Consider the following 19,289-nt stretch of genomic DNA (forward strand, 5'->3'; position numbering starts at 1 on the left):
GTTGGGAGTTCAAGACCAGCCCAGCCAACGTAGCAAAACCCTGTCTCTACTAAAAATACAAAAATTAGCCGAACGTGGTAGCACACACCTGTAGTCCCAGCTACTTGGGAGGTTGAGGCAGGAGAATCGCTTGAACCCAGAAGGCAGAGGTTGCAGTGAGCCACGATCATGCCACTGCACTCCGCCCTGGGCAACAGAGTGAGACTCCATTAAAAAAAATAATAATAAATTCCTATTGCTCAGAATGAGACTTGTTTGTCTTTGAAGAGGAGTGAGAGAAAAGGTGGCTGTGAGCTAGACATCATCATGCCTTCATTCCACCTGTCTGGTTTATGGCGCCATTTGTTTTTATAGTCTTCAGGGTGACTTTTATTTTCATCATCGCTCATAAGTAACCACAAGAGTGTTTCCTTTCTGTGCCTTGGGGTTAATCCTTCTTTTGGTCAGACTTTTATATAGCATAGTGGTTTAGGGCATGGACTGTAGAGCAGCTGACCTGGGTTTTAATGCTGTGCCTACCACTTGATAGTTCTCTGACTTGGGGCAGGTTACTTGCCTCTGTGTGCCCCAGTTTCCTCGTCCAGAAAATGGGATCCGTAATAATACTTGTCTGTTAGTGGTTGTGAAAAAAACCCTGATGGTTCTGTATAGAGTTTAGCACATGGTAAGTGCTCAATAATTGGTGTTATTTGCAAGGAGCAGAAATTCATTCAAATGAATGCAAGTAAAAAGAGGTCTGTTGAAAGATGCCCGAGGATAGGAAATGACCCAGAGCCTAGACAGAGCATCCAGCCCTAGGGACGGTGCCCTCCATCCCATTGGGTTAGCACTGACATCTTCCACACTGCTTTTTCCTGACTTGAGCTTGCCCAGGTGCAAGCCTCCTTGGGTTCAGCTCTACCTCTCCATGAACTTTCAGTTCAAGTGCTCATAATCACCCAACTTAGTAACTTAGCCATCCTCAAACCTGGGCACATGTCACCATCATCTGGGGAGCTTGTGAGACAAACAGATTTCTGGGGTTCTACTCCCCCCAACCCCAGTCCGCCAATGACTCTGATGTGGCATGTCCAGAATCTGGTTAAATGCATAGAAAAAGCCCCCCAGGTGATTCTGCTGATCTTCAGAAATCTCTTGAGCATCGCATCCAAGAGGCTGGGAGAGGCATCCAAGCCTAGGTCCGGTTAGTTTTGGGTATGTAGACAGGAACCCGTGGTGCTTAGGGACTGTGAGGGTGAGGAGGCAATGATGCACACAGCCTAGAACTCTGCATGAATTATTTGGAAAGAGGATCTGTAGCATAGTGTTAGTGAACGACATTGGCTTTCTCCTAAAAAGGCAAAACATACTGCTTGACCTGTGCATTCTGGGGGAACATAAAAGGAGCCCCCTCACCAAGCAGTGAACTGGTTCTTTTGTCACCTTCTGTGGAAGTCTTCAATTTGGGTTGGCATTCCTATCAAAGTTGTCGTGACGAGGACAGCAATTTTCTGTGTGATGTTCTTGTTGATTATTTATGAGCAACATGAAGCAGATGCTAGCAGTGGGCAGAGGAATCACAGCATGCCCGCTGGGTGCACAGCTAGGCACTGAGGGCTTCCCTCTTGGTAAAGTGGGCTCTTCTGATGAGAACCTTATTATCGCTCATGTGTTCTTGGAGACCTTGAAACCTGTTGGAAAATAGCCCAGGTTGGACTTGGGGAGAAATGTATTCCTTTCTAGCTCTTCCGTGAGTCAGTGCTTAATTTTTCACCATCACGGATGATGAAGTGGTGTCTGTGTAATTAGAATGCTAGTATTTACTGAGTACTTCCTATGATCCCAGCACAGTTCTAGTGATTGGTATGTGTTACTTTAACCTGCATCGCAGCATGGTGTGGTACTGTTTTTCCCATCTTTCAAATGAGGAAACTGAGGCAGACAGGGCCGTGACTTGCACAAGCTCATACCTGGGCAGGTTCTGGAGCCCATGCTCTCAGCTACATAGACACAAGTGCTTATTACAGAAAGAAAAGGCACTCATTGACTGTGATTTGAAATTTATCTTCCCTTTTAATCTTTCTTTTTAGGAAACAAAAGAGGAGAAGTCTTCCTATAACTGCCCCCTGTGTGAGAAGATTTGCACTACCCAGCACCAGCTGACCATGCACATTCGCCAGGTAGACTCCCACTGTTCCTTTTTTTTTTTTTTGTCAAGTGCAGTAGTGAGAAGAGGGGAAAGTAGAACAAGGAGTTAAACACTCACTGTGGGCAGTCAGTTGAGATAACTCACGACCTTCGGACCAGCCTATTTTTGATTTAAATTATTCTTCTTAAACAGAGGGCAGGGTAATTGGATTTTAATGAATGAGTTGTAGCTGTGCCTAATTTAAATTTAGTATTTTAAATAATTTTGGGAGATGGTTATGAAATGACTTGTGTATGTGCATATTCCTGTGACAAAGTCTTAGGTCAACGCAGAATTCCCTTTTGGCTGGGTGCAGTGGCCCACGCCTGTAATCACAACATTTTGGGAGGCCAAGATGGGCGGATCACTTGAGGTCAGGAGTTTGAGACCAGCCTGGCCAACATGGTCCAGACCAACCTGACCAACCTGTCTCTACCAAAAATGCAAAAATTAGCTGGGCATGGTGGCACACACCCATAATCCCAGTTACTTGGGAGGCTGAGGCAGGAGAATCACTTGAACCCGGGAGCAGAGGTTGCAGTGACCCAAGATTGCGCCACTGCACTTCAGCCTGGGTGACAGACCAGGACTCTGTCTCAAAATAAATAAATACATAAAATAAAATAAAATAAAATAAAATAGAATCACCCTTTTTTTTTTTTTTTTTTTTTTTTTTTTTTGGTGAGACAGAGTCTTGCTCTGTCACTGAGGCTGGAGTGCAGTGGCACGATCTCGGCTCACTGCAACCTCTGCCTCTTGGGTTCAAATGATTCTCCTGCCTTAGTTTCCCAAGTAGCTGGGATTACAGGCGCCCGCCACCACGCCCAGCCAATTTTTTAAAATTTTTAGGCCGGGCACGGTGGCTCAAGCCTGTAATCCCAGCACTTTGGGAGGCCGAGACGGGCGGATCACGAGGTCAGGAGATCGAGACCATCCTGGCTAATACAGTGAAACCCTGTCTCTACTTAAAAAATACCAAAAACTAGCCGGGTGACGAGGCGGGCGCCTGTAGTCCCAGCTACCCGGGAGGCTGAGGCAGGAGAATGGCGTAAACCCGGGAGGCGGAGCTTGCAGTGAGCTGAGATCCGGCCACTGCACTCCAGCCTGGGTGGCAGAGCAAGACTCTGTCTCAAAAAAATAAATAAATAAATAAATAAATAAATTTTTAGTAGAGATGTGGTTTCATCACATTGGCCAGGCTGGTCTCAAACTCCTGACCTCATGATCCACCTGCCTCGGCCTCCCAAAGTGCTGGGATTATGGGCGTGAGCCACAGCGCCCGGCCTAAAATCCCCTTTTAAATTTGAACAAACATTGAGTTAAAGGACCTTTCGTTGTATGTTGCTTGTCGATATGAACCAAATCCCTTACAACATAATGAAATCATAGCTGCGACCCTGTTCCTTAGTATAAATGTACATCACACAGAAGGAAATCTACTCAGCTTGGGGTCTTTTTTTGCTTTTCTCCTTCATTATAAGATTTATCCTTCTTCTTCTGCTATGGCCAATTCATGACAAAATATTGATGAGTGTAGAACAGTGAAGGATTGATGACCTAGTATAATCATGACATAGCACTGAATAACATCAGGTCACTAAAGTAACTGGGGTTTGAATAGAAATGTTCCTTTTTACCGTCTTTCAGAGGCCGAGACTCTGCCATGTGCAGGTTTCAGTTCTCTTTCTCTGATGGCAGGCCTGAGTCATCAAATCTGAAGAAGGGACATCGACTCTTTTAATGGGAGGACATATTGCCTTCACTGTTGAGAGTCCTTCGGCTCATAGGAGTTAATATATGTGGTCAGTGAATCTGTATGTGATTCAAAGAAAGACCTGGGAAGGCTCTTCTGAGCCTTTCAGTAAAAATAGATTTCAAAACAATGTGGGAATGGAGGAAGATCATACAAAATATTTATTTGCCTGTTTTCCTGATACATTGTACCCCTTCAAGAAGATACTTAAAATGAAAGAGAAACACATAGCCAAGAAAGTTCATTGGTTTTTTAATAAAGCTCTGGATCTGCATTTCCTAAGAGCTGAGCTTTTGATGCACTTTCGTAAGTGACCGCTGTGATCATTGCTTTCGGCAGCACAACACAGACACTGGAGGAGCCGACCACTCATGCAGCATCTGCGGGAAGTCACTGAGCTCGGCCAGCTCCCTCGATCGCCACATGCTGGTGCACTCTGGTGAGAGGCCTTACAAGTGCACTGTGTGTGGCCAATCATTTACCACCAATGGGAACATGCACAGGTGGGTGAGGGTGCCCTTTGCTTGGGGGATTGGCTGGTACCTGGAGGTTGGCAGGCAGGACAGTGGCCTCTGAGCCTTCAGAAGACTTGCCTAAAGATACAGAGAGTTCTGGAACTGTGTCCGTTGTATGGAAAAACCAGAGATGCACACTATCTCTGGGGTATTAGAGGTGTCGGATCATGGGAAACAGAAGTACCTTGGCAAGGTCTGTGGCCCTTCAGAGTTCTTCAGGATAAAACACAGTCATTTCCCCTCTGCCAGGTGGAGTTTGTTTGGGTGCTAGAAGTGGGCAGATTATCACATGTAAAAGAAGAGCCCTCCAAGAGTAGCATCCATGTAACCCTGCCATTTAAAAAATACTTGCATATGCCTACCAGTTTCCTCACAGACCTTTTCGTTGCAAAAATCAGTCTGGGACCTTTTAATAAATAGTTAAGTGGCGTGGTCCTGGAGCTTCAGGATAAGATAGGATAAAATTAAGAAAAAGAAAATCTGATAAACGTCAGGACATTACTTCCTGAGAGAGAAAGATGCTCACTCAAGTGGGAGACAGTAGAGTGGTGGACATAGTAAAATTGGGGTGAACCTATGGAAAATAGTTTATAGGCTGATCATACATGTTATGAGGGATTTACTTTTCCATATTCCTGTCCAGTCCTTATTCTGCTTTCTTTTAAAAAAGTTGAGTCACATTTGTTACATGTTTATTTCAAAAGAAAACTTCATATAATTACTATAAAATTGATATGCTAATTATATTTGGTTATATAAACACTAAAATGAGATGGGCCAGTTTATTATACGTACAACATGGGACATACTGATACAGCAGTTAAGTTTCTTGATTTGGGAACTAGGCACCTGAATTCAGGTCTCAGCTGCTACTTGTACATTTTCTGTCCTCAAACAAGTTACTTAACCTCTTTGTACTCCAGTTTCTCATCTTAAAAAAAGTTTTTTTTGTTTTATTATTTTCTTTCGTGCTATTTTGACCCCCAAAAATGAGATTTTTAATCGTATCTACTTCATTGGATAAGGATGAGGATTAGGTGATAATTAGTTTAGCATACAGTTCCTGGCACAAACTAAGCACTCAATGTTATTTATTATTATTCGCATTTCTAAGTATTGCTGCAATAATTTAAAGCCTATGTATATTTCAGTCTGAACTCTTAGAAGTGAGGTATAGTATGACTTCATGAAAAGTAGGAATATTTTAAGAATTTACAAAGTGTTTTGCTTTTTTGTTTTCTCATAAATTTCAGTCCTGATGGGTTATTCTCTTTGCGCCTCCTCTTGGGAGTGTTTTCGGGTATAAAGGAATTGAATAGTGTCACTATTTTACTATACAATATTTTGCATTTTAGCTTTTTATTTTTTTTACCACCGTGTTGGCCTGTTGATCTCATTTATTTTTGCTTTGCGTTGAGGTCTGCTCGTTCTACACCCCACACGCCCAGAAAGTCCTTTGTTCTTTACGTAGTTGCTCTTCTCAGAATCTGGTCGTGGAGGTATTGCCTGTTCCCCTCTTGGGGATTCCTTCACTTTTTCCTACTGAGCCCCTGCTCAGTGGAACTCCCCGTGGGCCAGCTCCAAGTTGGCAGGGGCAGTGGGCACACTGATGAAGAGGACCCTCCTAGTGGCGTTTTGGCCCTAACCACTGACCGCTGTGATCCTCCATGAGACATCTCTTGATAGTAGGCCCAATCACTCCTGATTCGGAAAATTTCCATTTTGAGACATGACTGAAATAAACACAGCTCTAAAAGGCATAGTTATTGTCTTCTACAATAACCTGTGTGGCAGTGTGTTATACAAATACATAATCATTGCTGAAGCTATGGTGCTCTGGGTGTCATATCTGTATTACATGAATACATATCTGTATTCACTTTTTTTTTTTTTTTTTTTTTACATCTTACGGTATAATTCATACATCATACGTTATACCATGTAAAGCGTGTACTTCAGTGGGCTTCAGATTCTTTTTTATTGTTAAATAATAGTTCATTGTAGAAATATGATACCACATTTTAGTTATCCCTTCATCAGTTGATGGACATTTAGGTTGTTTCAACTTTTTGGTTATTATGAACAAAGCTGCTGTTGACATTGTTGTACAACATTTGTTGTGGGCCTGTGTTTTTGTTTTTCTTGGTAGACACTTAGGAATGGAATTGCTGGGTCATATGGTAAATCCATGTTTAAGTCGAGGAATTGCTGAACTGTTGTTAAAAGTTCCAATTTGGGGGTATTGCCATTATAACAAGACTAACTCGGTCCATGAACTTGGGATGTTTTCCCATTTATTAAGTCTTCTTGAATTTCTTTCAACGTCTTATAGTTTTCAGAATACAAGTTAAATTTATGTATATTGGTTAAATTTATTTCTAAGTATTTTATTATTTTTGATATTACTATAAGTAGTTTTCTAATTTAATTTTTCAATTGTTCATGGCTAGTGTATTGATACACAGTTAAAGTTTATATATTGATTTTGTTCCCTCCAACCTTAGTGACCTAATTTATTCATTCTAGTAGTTACTTAGTGGATTCCTTAGGTTATTCTATATCATGTCTGTATTCATTTTCTCGCCTACTTGCCCTGGCTACAACCTGCAAAACAATGTCAAATAGAAGTAAAGAGAATGAACATTCTTTTCTTGTTTGTGATCTTAAGGAGAAGGCATTCAGTCTTTCCCCATTAAATATGATATTAGTTGTAGGTTTTTAAAATAAATGTTCCTTACCAGTTTGAGAAAGTTTCTTTTCCTAGTTTTTTGAGTGTTTTTATCGTGAAAAAGTATTGGATTGTGTCAGATGATTTTTTTTTTTTTTGCATCTATACTTGGGTTGTTTTTGTCCTTTATTCTTTTGTTGTTCATTTGTTTTTTTGAGATAGAGTCTCGTTCTGTCACTCAGGTCAGAGTGCAGTGGCGTGATCTTGGCTCACTGCAACCTGCAGCTCTCGGGTTCAAGCGATTCTCCTGCCTCAGCCTCCCGGGTAGTTGGGACTACAGGCGTGCACCACTACGCCTGGCTAATTTTTGTATATTTAGTAGAGATGGGGTTTCACCATGTCAGCCAGTCTGGTCTTGAACTCCCGACCTCAGGTGATCCTCCCACCTTGCCCTCCCAAAGTGCTGGGATTACAGGTGCGAGCCACCGCGCCTGGCCCCAGGTTTTGTTTCTTCTTGAGTCAGTTTCAATAGTTTGTGTCTTTCTAGGAATTTTGGCCATTTCATCAAGTGATTGGTTGGCATACAATAACTCATAATATCCTTTTGTAATCCTTTTTATTCTACAAAGTCAGTAGTAATTTCCTTTCTTTCATTCCTAACTATAATAATTTGGATCTTCTTTTTTTCCCCTTAGTCAATCTAGCTAAACATTTGTAAATTTTATTGATCTTTTCAAAGAACCAACTTTTGGTTTCATTGATTTCCCTCTATTCTGTCCTCTATTTCATTAAATTACTGTTCTAAACATTATTATTTCCCCTTTTCTGCTTTCTTTAGGTTTAGTTTGACCTTTTTCCGGTGTTACAGCAAAGTATAAGGCTGGATTATTGACTTGAGAGCTTTTTAAATACAGGCTTTTATAACTATACATTTTCCTATAAGCATTGCTTTAGTTATTTCCCGTAAGTTTTTGTATGTTGTGTTTTCTTTTTCATTCATCTCAGCATGTTTTCTAATTTCCCTTGTGATTTCTTCTTTGACCCACTGGTTATTTAGAAGTGTGGTGTTCAGTTTTCACAAATTTGTGACTTCTCAAATTTCTTACTAATTTCTGGTTTCATTTCATTATGGTCGGGAAAATTCATTCCATTAATTTGTTACTGATTTCTAGTTTCGTTCCATTATAGTTGGGGAACATACTTTGCATGATTTCAAACTTTTTAAATGTACTGAGGCTTGTTTTATCACCTAGCATATGGTTTATCCTGGAGAATGTTCCATCTGTTTGAGACGAACGTGTATTCTGCTGTTGTTGGGTGGAGTGTTCTATAGATTTGCTGTTAGGTCTAGTAGGTTTATAGCATTGTTCAAGTCTTCCATTTCCTTATTGATCTCCAGTTATTTTTATGTACTCTGTCTTGTAAGGATTGTATAATTATTATCCCATTTTGCAAATGAGGAAAGAACTGAAGTAATAGGCAGTGATAAGATTTGAATAAAGGATATCTGGCTTCAGAGGCCATGCTTTTAACTACCACAGGTTGAGTACGCTATATTCAAAATACTTGGGACCAGAAGTGTTTGGGATTTTGATTTGTTGTGTTTTTGTTTTGTTTTCTTGGAATATTTGCACATACATAATGAGGTATCTTGAGGATGGGACACAGATGCAAGTCTGCACACAAAATTTATATATGTTTCATATACACCTTATACACATAGCCTGAGCATAATTGTATGCAATATTTTTAATAACTTTGTGCATGAAACAAAATTTTGACTGGGACCCATTACATGAGGTAAGGTGTGGAATTTTCACTTGTGGCATCATGTCAGTTCTCAAAAAGTTTTCAATATTGAAATGTTTCAGATTTCAGATTTTCTGATTGGAACGCACAGACTGTATGTGAGAAATAATTGATGTAGCTTTTGTGTCACTTTGCATATTAGAAAAAACACTCTTTCACTCTTTTCCTCATTCTCAATACTATTCTGTGCTGTTATAGAACGTTATTTTCAATGTTAAACTATTACTGTCATCCCACTAGCATATTCTATGTATAGTGAGCAAGGGATAGTTTTGGGGGCAACCATTTTGACTGAATTTTATTACTCTGTGTTGTTTGGGTTTACTTGGATAGTCTTAGAAATTATTTTGAATTTTTTATAGCATAGCCCTTGGTACTATTCTAAGATACATTTCTCATTTATGGTCATTGTATTTTGGAGTCGTTTATAAATATTTTTTTAAAGCAGGCATTGGCCGGGCATGGTGGATCACACCTGTAATCTCAGCACTTTGGGAGGTTGAGACAAGCCAATCACTTGAGGCCAGGAGTTTGAAACCAGCCTGGCCAACATCATAATATCATGTGTCTACTAAAAATGCCAAAAATTAGCCAGATGTGGTGGTGTGCGCCTGTAGTCCCAGCTACTCAGGAGGCTGAGGCACAAGAATCGCTTGAACCCAGGAGGTGGAAGTTGCAGTGAGCCGAGATCTTGCCACTGCACTCCAGCCTGGGCAACAGAAGAAAAGCAGGCCTTGGGGATACTTGTTTTTGCTAATTTTTGGTTTTCTGGTACTGATTTTACTTATTTTGAGACACCTTGATTCAGAGGAGAGGACTAAATTGGGGCTGAGTTCTAATCTTAGTTCTGTAGAATTTTGTGGACATCTCTTAATTTTTTTGACACTTTAACAGAATGGCTTAGTATTACCTCACATTGAATTTGGACTCAGATTTAATAATGTTTGTAAAAGGTTCTGAAGGTTTACAGTGTACTATGGACATCCCCTGGGTAGAGGGAGTTTCTGAGTCTGTATTGTTAGAGTTGAAACCACCATAATGACAATCTAGGAAAGTGTTCCACTACTAGCTGTGTGATCCCAGACAAGTTACTTGACACCTCTGTGTCCGAATTATTTCATTGTGAAAGGTAGTATTAGCCGTACCTACCACATGGAAATGCTGTGATGATCAGTAAATAATACATGCAAAGCACTTGGTAGTGGTTGTTAAATGGTACATATCAATAATGATTACTACTCTTTTATTGTTGTATGTGCCAGAGAGGGAAAATATATTGAGTAAACATTCTTATAATGCCAGAAAATAAATTGAGTAAATTGAGAGTGATTTCTTTTAAGTTTGCTTGTTTTAGTTTTTGCTACACTAAATCTGTAATTTAAGTAACTATTTTTGAAATATTGGGGATTATCATACTACATTTATTATGTCTTTGCAGAAAGTTGCAAATAATGAGTTAAAAGAACATTTGGGTTTTGGTAAATCACATAAAAGTCATTACCATTTCATTTGTTGGCGAAACTGTACTTTTGAAAAAAATTATAAAAATGTGAGAACACTTACAAAAATGTGCCAGAGAGAGTGGAGTTAGATTTATTTGCCCCAGTGGATCTGTTCCAGAATCAGAGACTCTAGTAGTGAGCTGTGATCTCTCCCAAGCGCATACCTGTGGGCCTATGTTACATTAATCAGGGGCCAGAACTGCCCTGGGATGTGTGTGCGGGAATTAAAAAGAGTAATGCAACCTAGGTCCTGAGAAGCATGGAAGGCAATCAGTCGACTTGTGAGAGTTTAGTGCTTAAGATCAAAGTTCTGTTTCTTGTTTCCCTTCCGCTATCACTGCTTCCCAAGGTCTGTTGGCACCTGCTGGGATTGGGTAGTGCCCAGAAATTCCCTCATGGGGTCTCCAGAGCCGATGCTAAGCTGAGGGATCAGAGAACCTCTGCCTCCACTTCCCAGGACACCCACACCCAGGTGCCTCCTTTCAATCTTGTTTATAACCTGCTCGAGGCTCTCCCTCAACTGTGCCAGTTTTGTCTGACATGGCCCTGTGCTCTGATTTTTGGCTCCTCCCCTGAGGGGCACAGATTGGGTGGGGCCTCTGCCATGGCATGATTCTCTGTAGCGTGGATTTCTGGAGTTTCGTTTCTCTGAAGGCTTGATTCCACAAGGCTGGTCTGTGCTGTGCTCCTCAACAGCACAGTTGATGACCACACAGCTTACCCTTCCCCCTCCTCCTGCTCACCCCCTGCTCTGAAGGCTGTCCACACTCTCACATGGGGTACACACCTCCGTGTATGTGCACGCTCTTCCAGATGAGCACAGCTCTCCAGTTTTGCCTGCTTGAGGCAGATCTGGGCTCCACCCCAAAGTTGTTTTGTTTTTGTTTTTTTGCTGAAACACTCAGAGGGCCTCACAGCACAGACTCTGAGGACTACGTCCTTTGAAGTTTCGAGTTACTCTTAGCTGATATTGAGGTGTGTAGAGCAACTCACTCTATTTCCTTTAGCCTATAGTCATTTTATGAGTATTTGTTAGTTATCTGTATTTATAATGCTACTCAGTCTTTTTGTAGAGTTTTCTTTATCTTAGTTTTATAAGAGGACACTCAGAATTGTTATATTGGTCAAATCAAGTAAACTTCACAGAATGAAGGTAGCATATTAAATTATGTGTAGTCATAGACAGTTGCTTTGTAGCACTGATAAAGCCTATAACTTCTTATACTTTTTTCTAGTAAATAAATTTACTTGATCTTTTAAAAGTAATTATATTTTGGCAAGTAGGGAGATGAGAGTGATGCTAATCCAACTTCTTTTGAGAAAGGTTAGGATAAAGGCCTTTTTAATTTATTACTTATATTATTTTAATTTATTTTGAGAAAGGTTAAAGACCTTTTTAATTTATTACTGTATCTGGTATAGTTTTGTGAGCTGTCACTTCCCTGTATGCAGATTCTCATGTTTTTGAGGTTTGAAAATCCTTTGTCCCAAGCCTTTCTAACCACAGCTCAGTTGCTGAGCAGAAGAATAGGTTGCCATCAAGTACAAAACATGTATCATGGAAACATCACCGTAGCTCCAGCTTTTAACTTCCCAGAACTCTTTATCAGTTGCTCCCACATTGAAAATTTGGATTGAGTGGTGCTCGTCTTCCAAAACAAACTTGGGAAACTGAGCCAGAGCACGCCTCTGGGAGAGCTCAGTGTAGGAAAAAGGGCACTGAGCTTTGCAATTTGCAAAGCTTGTTCCAGCAAGTGCTGGGCTGCAAAGCTGTGAAGAAGTGATACTTGAAACAGAAGATTGAAAAGTGCCTCATTTGGAATAAAGCCTGTCTCTAAAACTGGTATTTTCCTTTTAAAATTGCTTTGGGAAAATAGGAAATTAATTTTCACTTTGCTCTGTATTTTACAGACTGTAGACTTTAAAGAGAGTTGTGGAGCATGTGTTACATTTAAGGACATGCTTAAGACCCTGGTAGAGGCAAGTTTTCATGACTAACTTCATTTATTCTTTGAAGAGTAGAGATGTGTTCTGATTTCGGCTGTCATTAGAATGGTGAAGATGGGCCAGTACTTTGGGAGGCCAAGGTGAGTGGATCACTTTAGGACAGGAGTTCAAGACCAGCTTAGCCAACATGGCAAAACCCCATCTCTGTTAAAAAACAAAAAAAAAACAAAAATTAACCAGGTGTGGTGGCACTTACCTGTAATCCCAGCTGCCCAGGAGGTTGAGTTCACTTGAAGTCATGAGGCGGAGGCTGCAGTGAGCCAAGATCGCACTGCTGCACTCCAACTTGGGCAACAAAGCGAAACTTTGCCTCAAAAAGAAGGGGTAAGATGAAGAAGGGAAATCCTTGGAACATCATCTAGTTGTTTCGTTGCAGGCTTTTTTCCTGCGGCCATAGGCATGATTTTTTTCTGTTCCCAAGTGTGGGAGACATAGGACCTGAGGATGCCCCTGGACATCAGGATAGGCTTCAGGAACAGAGGCTTGTATGTTCCTATTATGCTTGAAGAAAATATTAGCTGCACAGAAATGTGACCTACTCCATGACAAATGAGACCACGAAGCCTCTGAATTTAGCATACTACTCTCAGATGCCTAGGCTAAGCCAGCCCTTGGCGCACAACTGCACTTGGGTATCTGGAACAGGTGGCCAGTATTAGAGAAGGGGCAGACGTAGCACAGTGTGTTGAGGGGTTTGTGTAAATGTGATTTTAATGGGATATTCGTAGTCAGCATAGCTGTATGAACTGTATATATCTCCTGATTCATGGTAGGCATTTAGTGAATATTTGGTACTGTAGTTTCATCGTGATAATACTTGGGCATCAAAGCAGTTTTCAGCATCTGTCAGTACTCTGAACACTAAAATAGACATACTTCTGGTATAATTTAGAAAGCTTTTCTTTAAGAAGGGCTGAAACTTCTCTTTTTAACCAGATAAAACAAAATATACGTAAGTAATATCCCATTCCGTGATCATTCCACTTAATATGCTTTTCCCTCTCTTGAGAGTGCACCTTGGTAAGAGGCCCATACTCTTCCCTCCAGAGTGGAGACTTTCCACTAGATAAGACATGGAGAAAAAGAGCGGGTATTTACACATCTGTTTATTACAGCAGGATGTCTGAGCTACCAGTCCCCCCCAATAACATTATTAAGCTTTCACCACATAAGTTTACTGATTAAACAAATTTAGCCTTTCTTTACATCTCGTTGGCTGGATGTGAAACCTGCGTGCTTTTATTTTTACTTCAGTAGTGGTTTAAAGAAGGGCGACATTTTCTGTGGTGCTTCTGAGTCCTGATAGCTCTGCCTAACTTTTCTGGCCAGGGCTGATAAAGGATAATCCCTGGAGTGGTCAAGAGCCTCAATTTCTTCATCTTTAGTGGGGGTAATGTTTACTCACAAAATCTGTTAGAAGGATTAAATGCTGTAACATATACTCAAGCCTCTGGCTCATGTTAGGTGCACAACAAATTGTAGTTCAAGGCCTTCCTTTCTCTTCTCCCTTAAGATACTAGTTCAGCAGGTGGATTTACTAAAGTGAGAAAATACACTCCCAGCTTCTTAACAATTGGGGCAACATAGGCTGCATTCTAAGAACCCAAGAGCCTGGTAACAGTGCTGTATAACAGTAGCTGTGTGTCATGCTGAATTTCCATGGCCAAGTTGTACAGATCCTTATTATTACCTGAGCACTTGCCTTTTTTTTTTTTTTTTTATTGCTTGTTCTATGATGTTTACATATATGTGTGTGTGTGTGTGCGCTTGGGTTTTTGTGTGTGTGGTTTTTTATTTTGAGACAGGGTCTCACTCTGTTTCCCAGACTGGAGTACAGTGGTGCCATCATAGCTCACTGCAGCCTCAACCTCCCAGGCTCAAGCAATCCTCCCACCTTACCCTCCCAAGTAGCTGGGACTACAGGCATACTCCACCATCCCTGGCCTGTTTTTATACTTTTTTAGTGTGGATTTGCATTAATACTATTAGATGAGATTCTGTGGTTCTTTCCAGAATTTTTACTTTGCATTTTAGAAACCTGAATAGTTGAAAGCTACCACTATCCTCTGAGAAAAAGGGTAGGCAAGTGGGATTTGTCACTGAATTTTATTCTTCAAATGAGAAAGTTATCAAAGCCAAAAGTTGGCCAATTTTAATTGATAGTCTCTTGTGTAGCCTGTTTTTTGTTTGCTAGACTTGACCTTCCTCAAAATATTTTCCCTTTTACTTTGTGTTTTTTTCTTTTCTGATACCCTTTAACAATCAGCACAACTTATTTTTTATATATATGTATATATGTGTGTGTGTATATGTATATTTATATATATATTTTTTAAATTTTTTGAGATGGGGTTTCGCTCTTGTTGCCCAGGCTGGGGTGCCGTGGTGCAATCTCCGCCTCCCGGGTTCAAGCAGTTCTCCTGCCTCAGCCTCCTGAGTAGCTGGGATTACAGGCATGTGCCACCATACCCAGTTAATTTTGTATTTGGGATTACAGGCATGTGCCACCATACCCAGTTAATTTTTGTATTTTTAGTAGAGATGGGGTTTCACCATGTTGGCCAGGCTGGTCTCAAACTCCTGACCTCAGGTGATCCACCCGCCTCAGCCTCCCGAAGTGCTGGGATTACAGGCATGAGCCACCATGCCCGGCTTACTTTATATTTTTGAAGAAATATTTGAAAAACCTACTTGTAGTTGATGCTTACTTTTGATTTAGAATTTCTCTCTGAATTGAACTGACGATGCTTACTTTTGATTTAGAATTTCTCTCTGAATTGAACTGACCAAGTTCAAGTTCAGTTATGCCAAAGATCATAACAATCATAAAACTGTCCAAGTGGACACTGTCCCCTTAGTGGACATGTTAAGCAACAATCATGTCTTTTTCATCCTATCACTGGTTCTCAAATTTGTGATCTGGTTCATAGTTTTTTATCATTTGGTCAACTGGATGCTAATATTTATAACTTAAGTTTTCTTCTGTTTTAGCAGAGTTGGTGTTCGTTAGTTTGTTTTTTGGAAACTAAGGAAATGCAAAATAAATTTTATCTTTAATGCAGGCAGTACAGTATTTTTGACATATCTTGTTGAGTTATTTCAGCAGCTCAGTCTTACCAGGTAAAACTGGTGGATGGCAGCAGAATCTGGAACATCATGCTTGCCCACACTTGAACAGCAAGCAGGGGTGAGAGTGAGAAAGTAGGTTAGGGAAGGTAAGGGATGGGCTTGCTGGGGGTAGGATGAGGAGCAGGGAGCTGGCCTCTGCTCTGGAATGCAACACGCCCTGGTGTCCTCTCCGACCATGCCCCTTGTCTGATGCGCTGAGGACTTTGAACAGGTCCTGAGTGTGTGTTCAGTTTAGTTTCATAACACGAAAGTGGCAAAGTCAAGAGGGAGCCTGACTTCCAGCATTAGATCACAAAATGAAACCTGCAGGGAGCTGGCAGCAGTTCCACTGTAGCAGTTCACAGGGTTTTATACCTTACATTTTTCCGCCTTTGTTTAAATATCCAACCTGTCCGACCTGTTCGGGCTGAACAAGCTGGTGCTAGCAAACCCCGAAGCGTGCCCACTCACTGTCAACCTTTTTCTGATGTGTTAAGGAAGGTGATTAGTGGCAGCATTGCCCCCTCAGCGCCCATCCCACCTTCCCCACTGAAACATGAACAAGAAGCACTGAAGTCTTAGCCTGTGTATTCATGACACGGATTCTCATCTCACCTTTGGCACGTTTGTGTGCCTGTGGGCCATCCTCAGCTTCTCTTGGGGCTGTGGGATGCTTAATGGAAAGGTTGTTGGCCTTCAGTGGAGAAAGATTTTGTATTTCCTTAAACCGGAGATTCAGTTGCATAATGGGTTCATTGGTCCTGCGGTGTCAGCACTTAATTCTTCCTCTTCATGCTTATATAACCCAGCTTGCTCAAGAGGACTGCTGTTCCAAGTTTACGGGTAGGAAAACTGAGGTCTGCGATGCTGCAGGTTCTTCCGGGTCTCTCCTCTCCGGTTTCTGTTGGTAGATGGTATACTGTTCCTCCCTCGACATCTCTGGAGAACAGGGGCCATGTGTGCACCGTGTCCATCCGTTTTAGATAAAAGTGGCTATAAACAGCCTTGGTCGTACAGAAGGACTCTGTTGCCTGGTTGGTCTTGGGAGGTGACATTTCTCTTTGGATTCATTTATATTCATCATTATCTCTCCAGTCTTGGTTCCCCTTTCCTTGCCAGCAGTTTCTCAGCGGCCGCTAAGCAATATAACACAACATCCCCAGAGTGGGTGGCTGTCCTTTCTCACTCTGCTTCTTCCTGCACTCGCCCACTGCACCTTCCACTTTCCTCATGGGCGCGTGGCCGACCATCTGGGATGGCCTTGCCCGTGCATTTCTTGTTCCTCTTTTGGAACTGGCTGAGAAGTGGCAGTGACTTCGCACTGCCCTGTCATGAAGATAGTCATCTCTTCCTCCTGCACAGAGAGTGAGTGACTAGGTCCTGCCTTCTTGAAGACACCTCAAGCGGTCTCCCTTCAAGCGGAAGTGGGAAATGGCCCCTGTGACTTCAGCACTTCCCTCCTCCTACGAAGCTTAGGTGTGGGGGTTGGTGTATGTGATTTTAGCCGTTGCCCTGGGAAGCTGGTCTCCGTGGTGGCTGGCGATGGCTTCCCTCAGAGGGGACAGCTCTGGGCTCTTGAGGTCACTTTGGGAATGATGACTTAAGTTGGGGCACCATCACCTCAGACTGTAATATGAGGATATTCAGCATCCCTGCTGGGAGAGGCCAGCCATGGGTGTGGGATTTGGACCCCAGGCTGCATGTAAATGTTGAGGAAACCGAGGGAGGTTAGCCTGGGGAAGAAGAAGAGGCCGTGACAACACAGCGGCTGCCCTGAGGTATCTAAGGCCTGTCCATGGGAAATGGGAGCCTTCCACTGATGTCTCTGGACTGACCCAGGAAGGGCCTAGCCGGCCGATTGCAGCTCCGTGTTAATGAGAGTTCTCTTTGGGTGAGAGAAACGTCAGTTCATCCAACTTCTGAGGTCTTTTGTTTGTTTTTAAGAATGTCTGATTTTGTATGAAAATATGTACTGTGTATTTTTGTGGATTTTGTAAATAGGTATGGGGACCAAATAACATGAACATTTATTTTAGCATAAATAAGCAGGCAAGGGAAAAAGACAAGCACAAGCAGATGTAGGGTGTTACTACTGATTCAAGGGCAGGGCAGTTAGGAATCACGTCTAGAGTAAAAGATTTTTAAAAGGTTAGTGCTGGTTCATGTGGACTGACTGCCAACACCCCCTACCCGCTACTGGATCTGAAACTCGAGAGGAGGAAGGAGCTGTAGAGGTAGCAGAGAAGGGGCCTCAGTTTTCTAAGTAGACAGTCATTAGCAAGAGAATGTCATCCCTTGACGCTGGGCCCAGGAGTTCGAGGCCGCACTGAGCTCGGATCGCACCACTGCACTCTAGCCTGGATGGTGCAGCAAGGTTCTGTTTCCAGAAAGAAAAGAATATATATTCTTCAGGCATTATAATTCTAGCTCAGTCCATCATTAAGGAAGTATCTGTACCAAGAAACCAGAATGGTCTTTACCCAGGACCAAGATAGAAAAGGAACTGCTGTCTCCAAATACTGCCAAGGAACCTGAGGCAGGAGAGCAGAGATGGTGGTCCAGCGTGGAGAACCATGACCCCACGCCAGGGGTTGGAGAGAAGCTCTGGGCTGATGAGCAGTGGAGATTGAGAGCCTGCCAAAGCGTTTGCTTACAAGGAACATGAAAACGAACCCCTGGTACACCTGGACTTCAAATTAAATCTCATAAAATTTAACTTTATCCTTACACTGGCTCCATTGGAATGCTGTGCTACAGTCAGTAGATGAGAGACGTTCTCCATTTGGGGACGTGTTGCCCTAGTATTGCAGGGAAAGGGGGGCTTGTAGAGGAAATCTGTGCTGTGGAGCATATGGTCTTTATAGACACCTCCCTGAATGAAGGCAGTAGGAATAAACCTCAGTATCAGCCACAAAGCTTGACTTTGTCATGGCCTCCATGGGCCACATTGCCCACATCAGAGGCTGCGGGATCTAACTGGCCGCTGGTGGTGGCTGCAGTGTCCGGTGCATTTCACCAGGAGCATCCCGAGAGCCCTGGGAGCCGCCTGGCTGACGGCATTCCCACAGCGAGCCTGCAGACTGCAGGTTTACACTTCATGCCAGGCTGACTTTGGAGTTTTCTAAGATGGCTGGCTTTGGGGGTCAGCAAAGGTGCTTACACATTGTCTAACCTTGCTCCACACCCTGGAACAGCTGGTATGACCTGCCTTCCGGACAGGCATGACTGAACCCAAACAACACCTGAATTACTAGAAGGTGCCTCTGCACTTTACAGGTGGGGCCACACCAGGAATTGCCACCTTGCTGTACTCCTCTTACCCCCTCCCACTCTGTCTGCTCTCCATCCCCGGTTTGCTTGCATAGAATTTGATTGGGATTACAAGCATCATCCACAGCCCTTCACACTGAGCTCCTCTCCTAGGCATTTGTGATGAAACCATACACACATCTTTCTATAGACGTACTTTGGCCACAAATGTAGGTTGTGCAGCTGTGGAGGTTCTTAATCTTATTCACTCCCTCTTTGTTTATCACAAGGCTTTTTTGGACAAAAAAAAAGCAAGCACCAGGTACGGATGAGGATGTCTCTGTAACCAGCCTGCCAGACCCTGTTTGAACCTGTTGCCTCTGGCTTGGCATATCTTGGGCCGTGCTGTGTGTGCTTTGTATACAGCGTCCTGTGTCCTGACAGAGTGACTTTCCTTACAGTACCATTTACTCAGAGTATCAAATAAGTCGGCTTCTCCATTAACAGTCCT

At 42.3% G+C, this 19,289-nt stretch overlaps 1 protein-coding gene across 7 annotated transcripts in view; it reads left to right on the top strand.

Moving 5' to 3' along the window:
• RREB1 (ras responsive element binding protein 1) overlaps window positions 1-19,289 on the top strand; it is a 202,728-nt gene that overhangs the window by 135,807 nt on the left and 47,632 nt on the right. For all 7 annotated transcript variants that reach the window (XM_033216136.1, XM_033216137.1, XM_033216133.1 and 4 more), the window contains exons 5-6: window positions 2,070-2,159; window positions 4,260-4,423. In XM_033216136.1, coding sequence (XP_033072027.1) covers window positions 2,070-2,159; window positions 4,260-4,423 — 254 coding nt within the window. The remainder of the gene's footprint in view (window positions 1-2,069; window positions 2,160-4,259; window positions 4,424-19,289) is intronic.

The sequence above is a fragment of the Trachypithecus francoisi genome, unplaced genomic scaffold (assembly GCF_009764315.1).
Source record: "Trachypithecus francoisi isolate TF-2019V2 unplaced genomic scaffold, Tfra_2.0 Lachesis_group10, whole genome shotgun sequence".
Lineage (NCBI taxonomy): Eukaryota > Metazoa > Chordata > Mammalia > Primates > Cercopithecidae > Trachypithecus > Trachypithecus francoisi.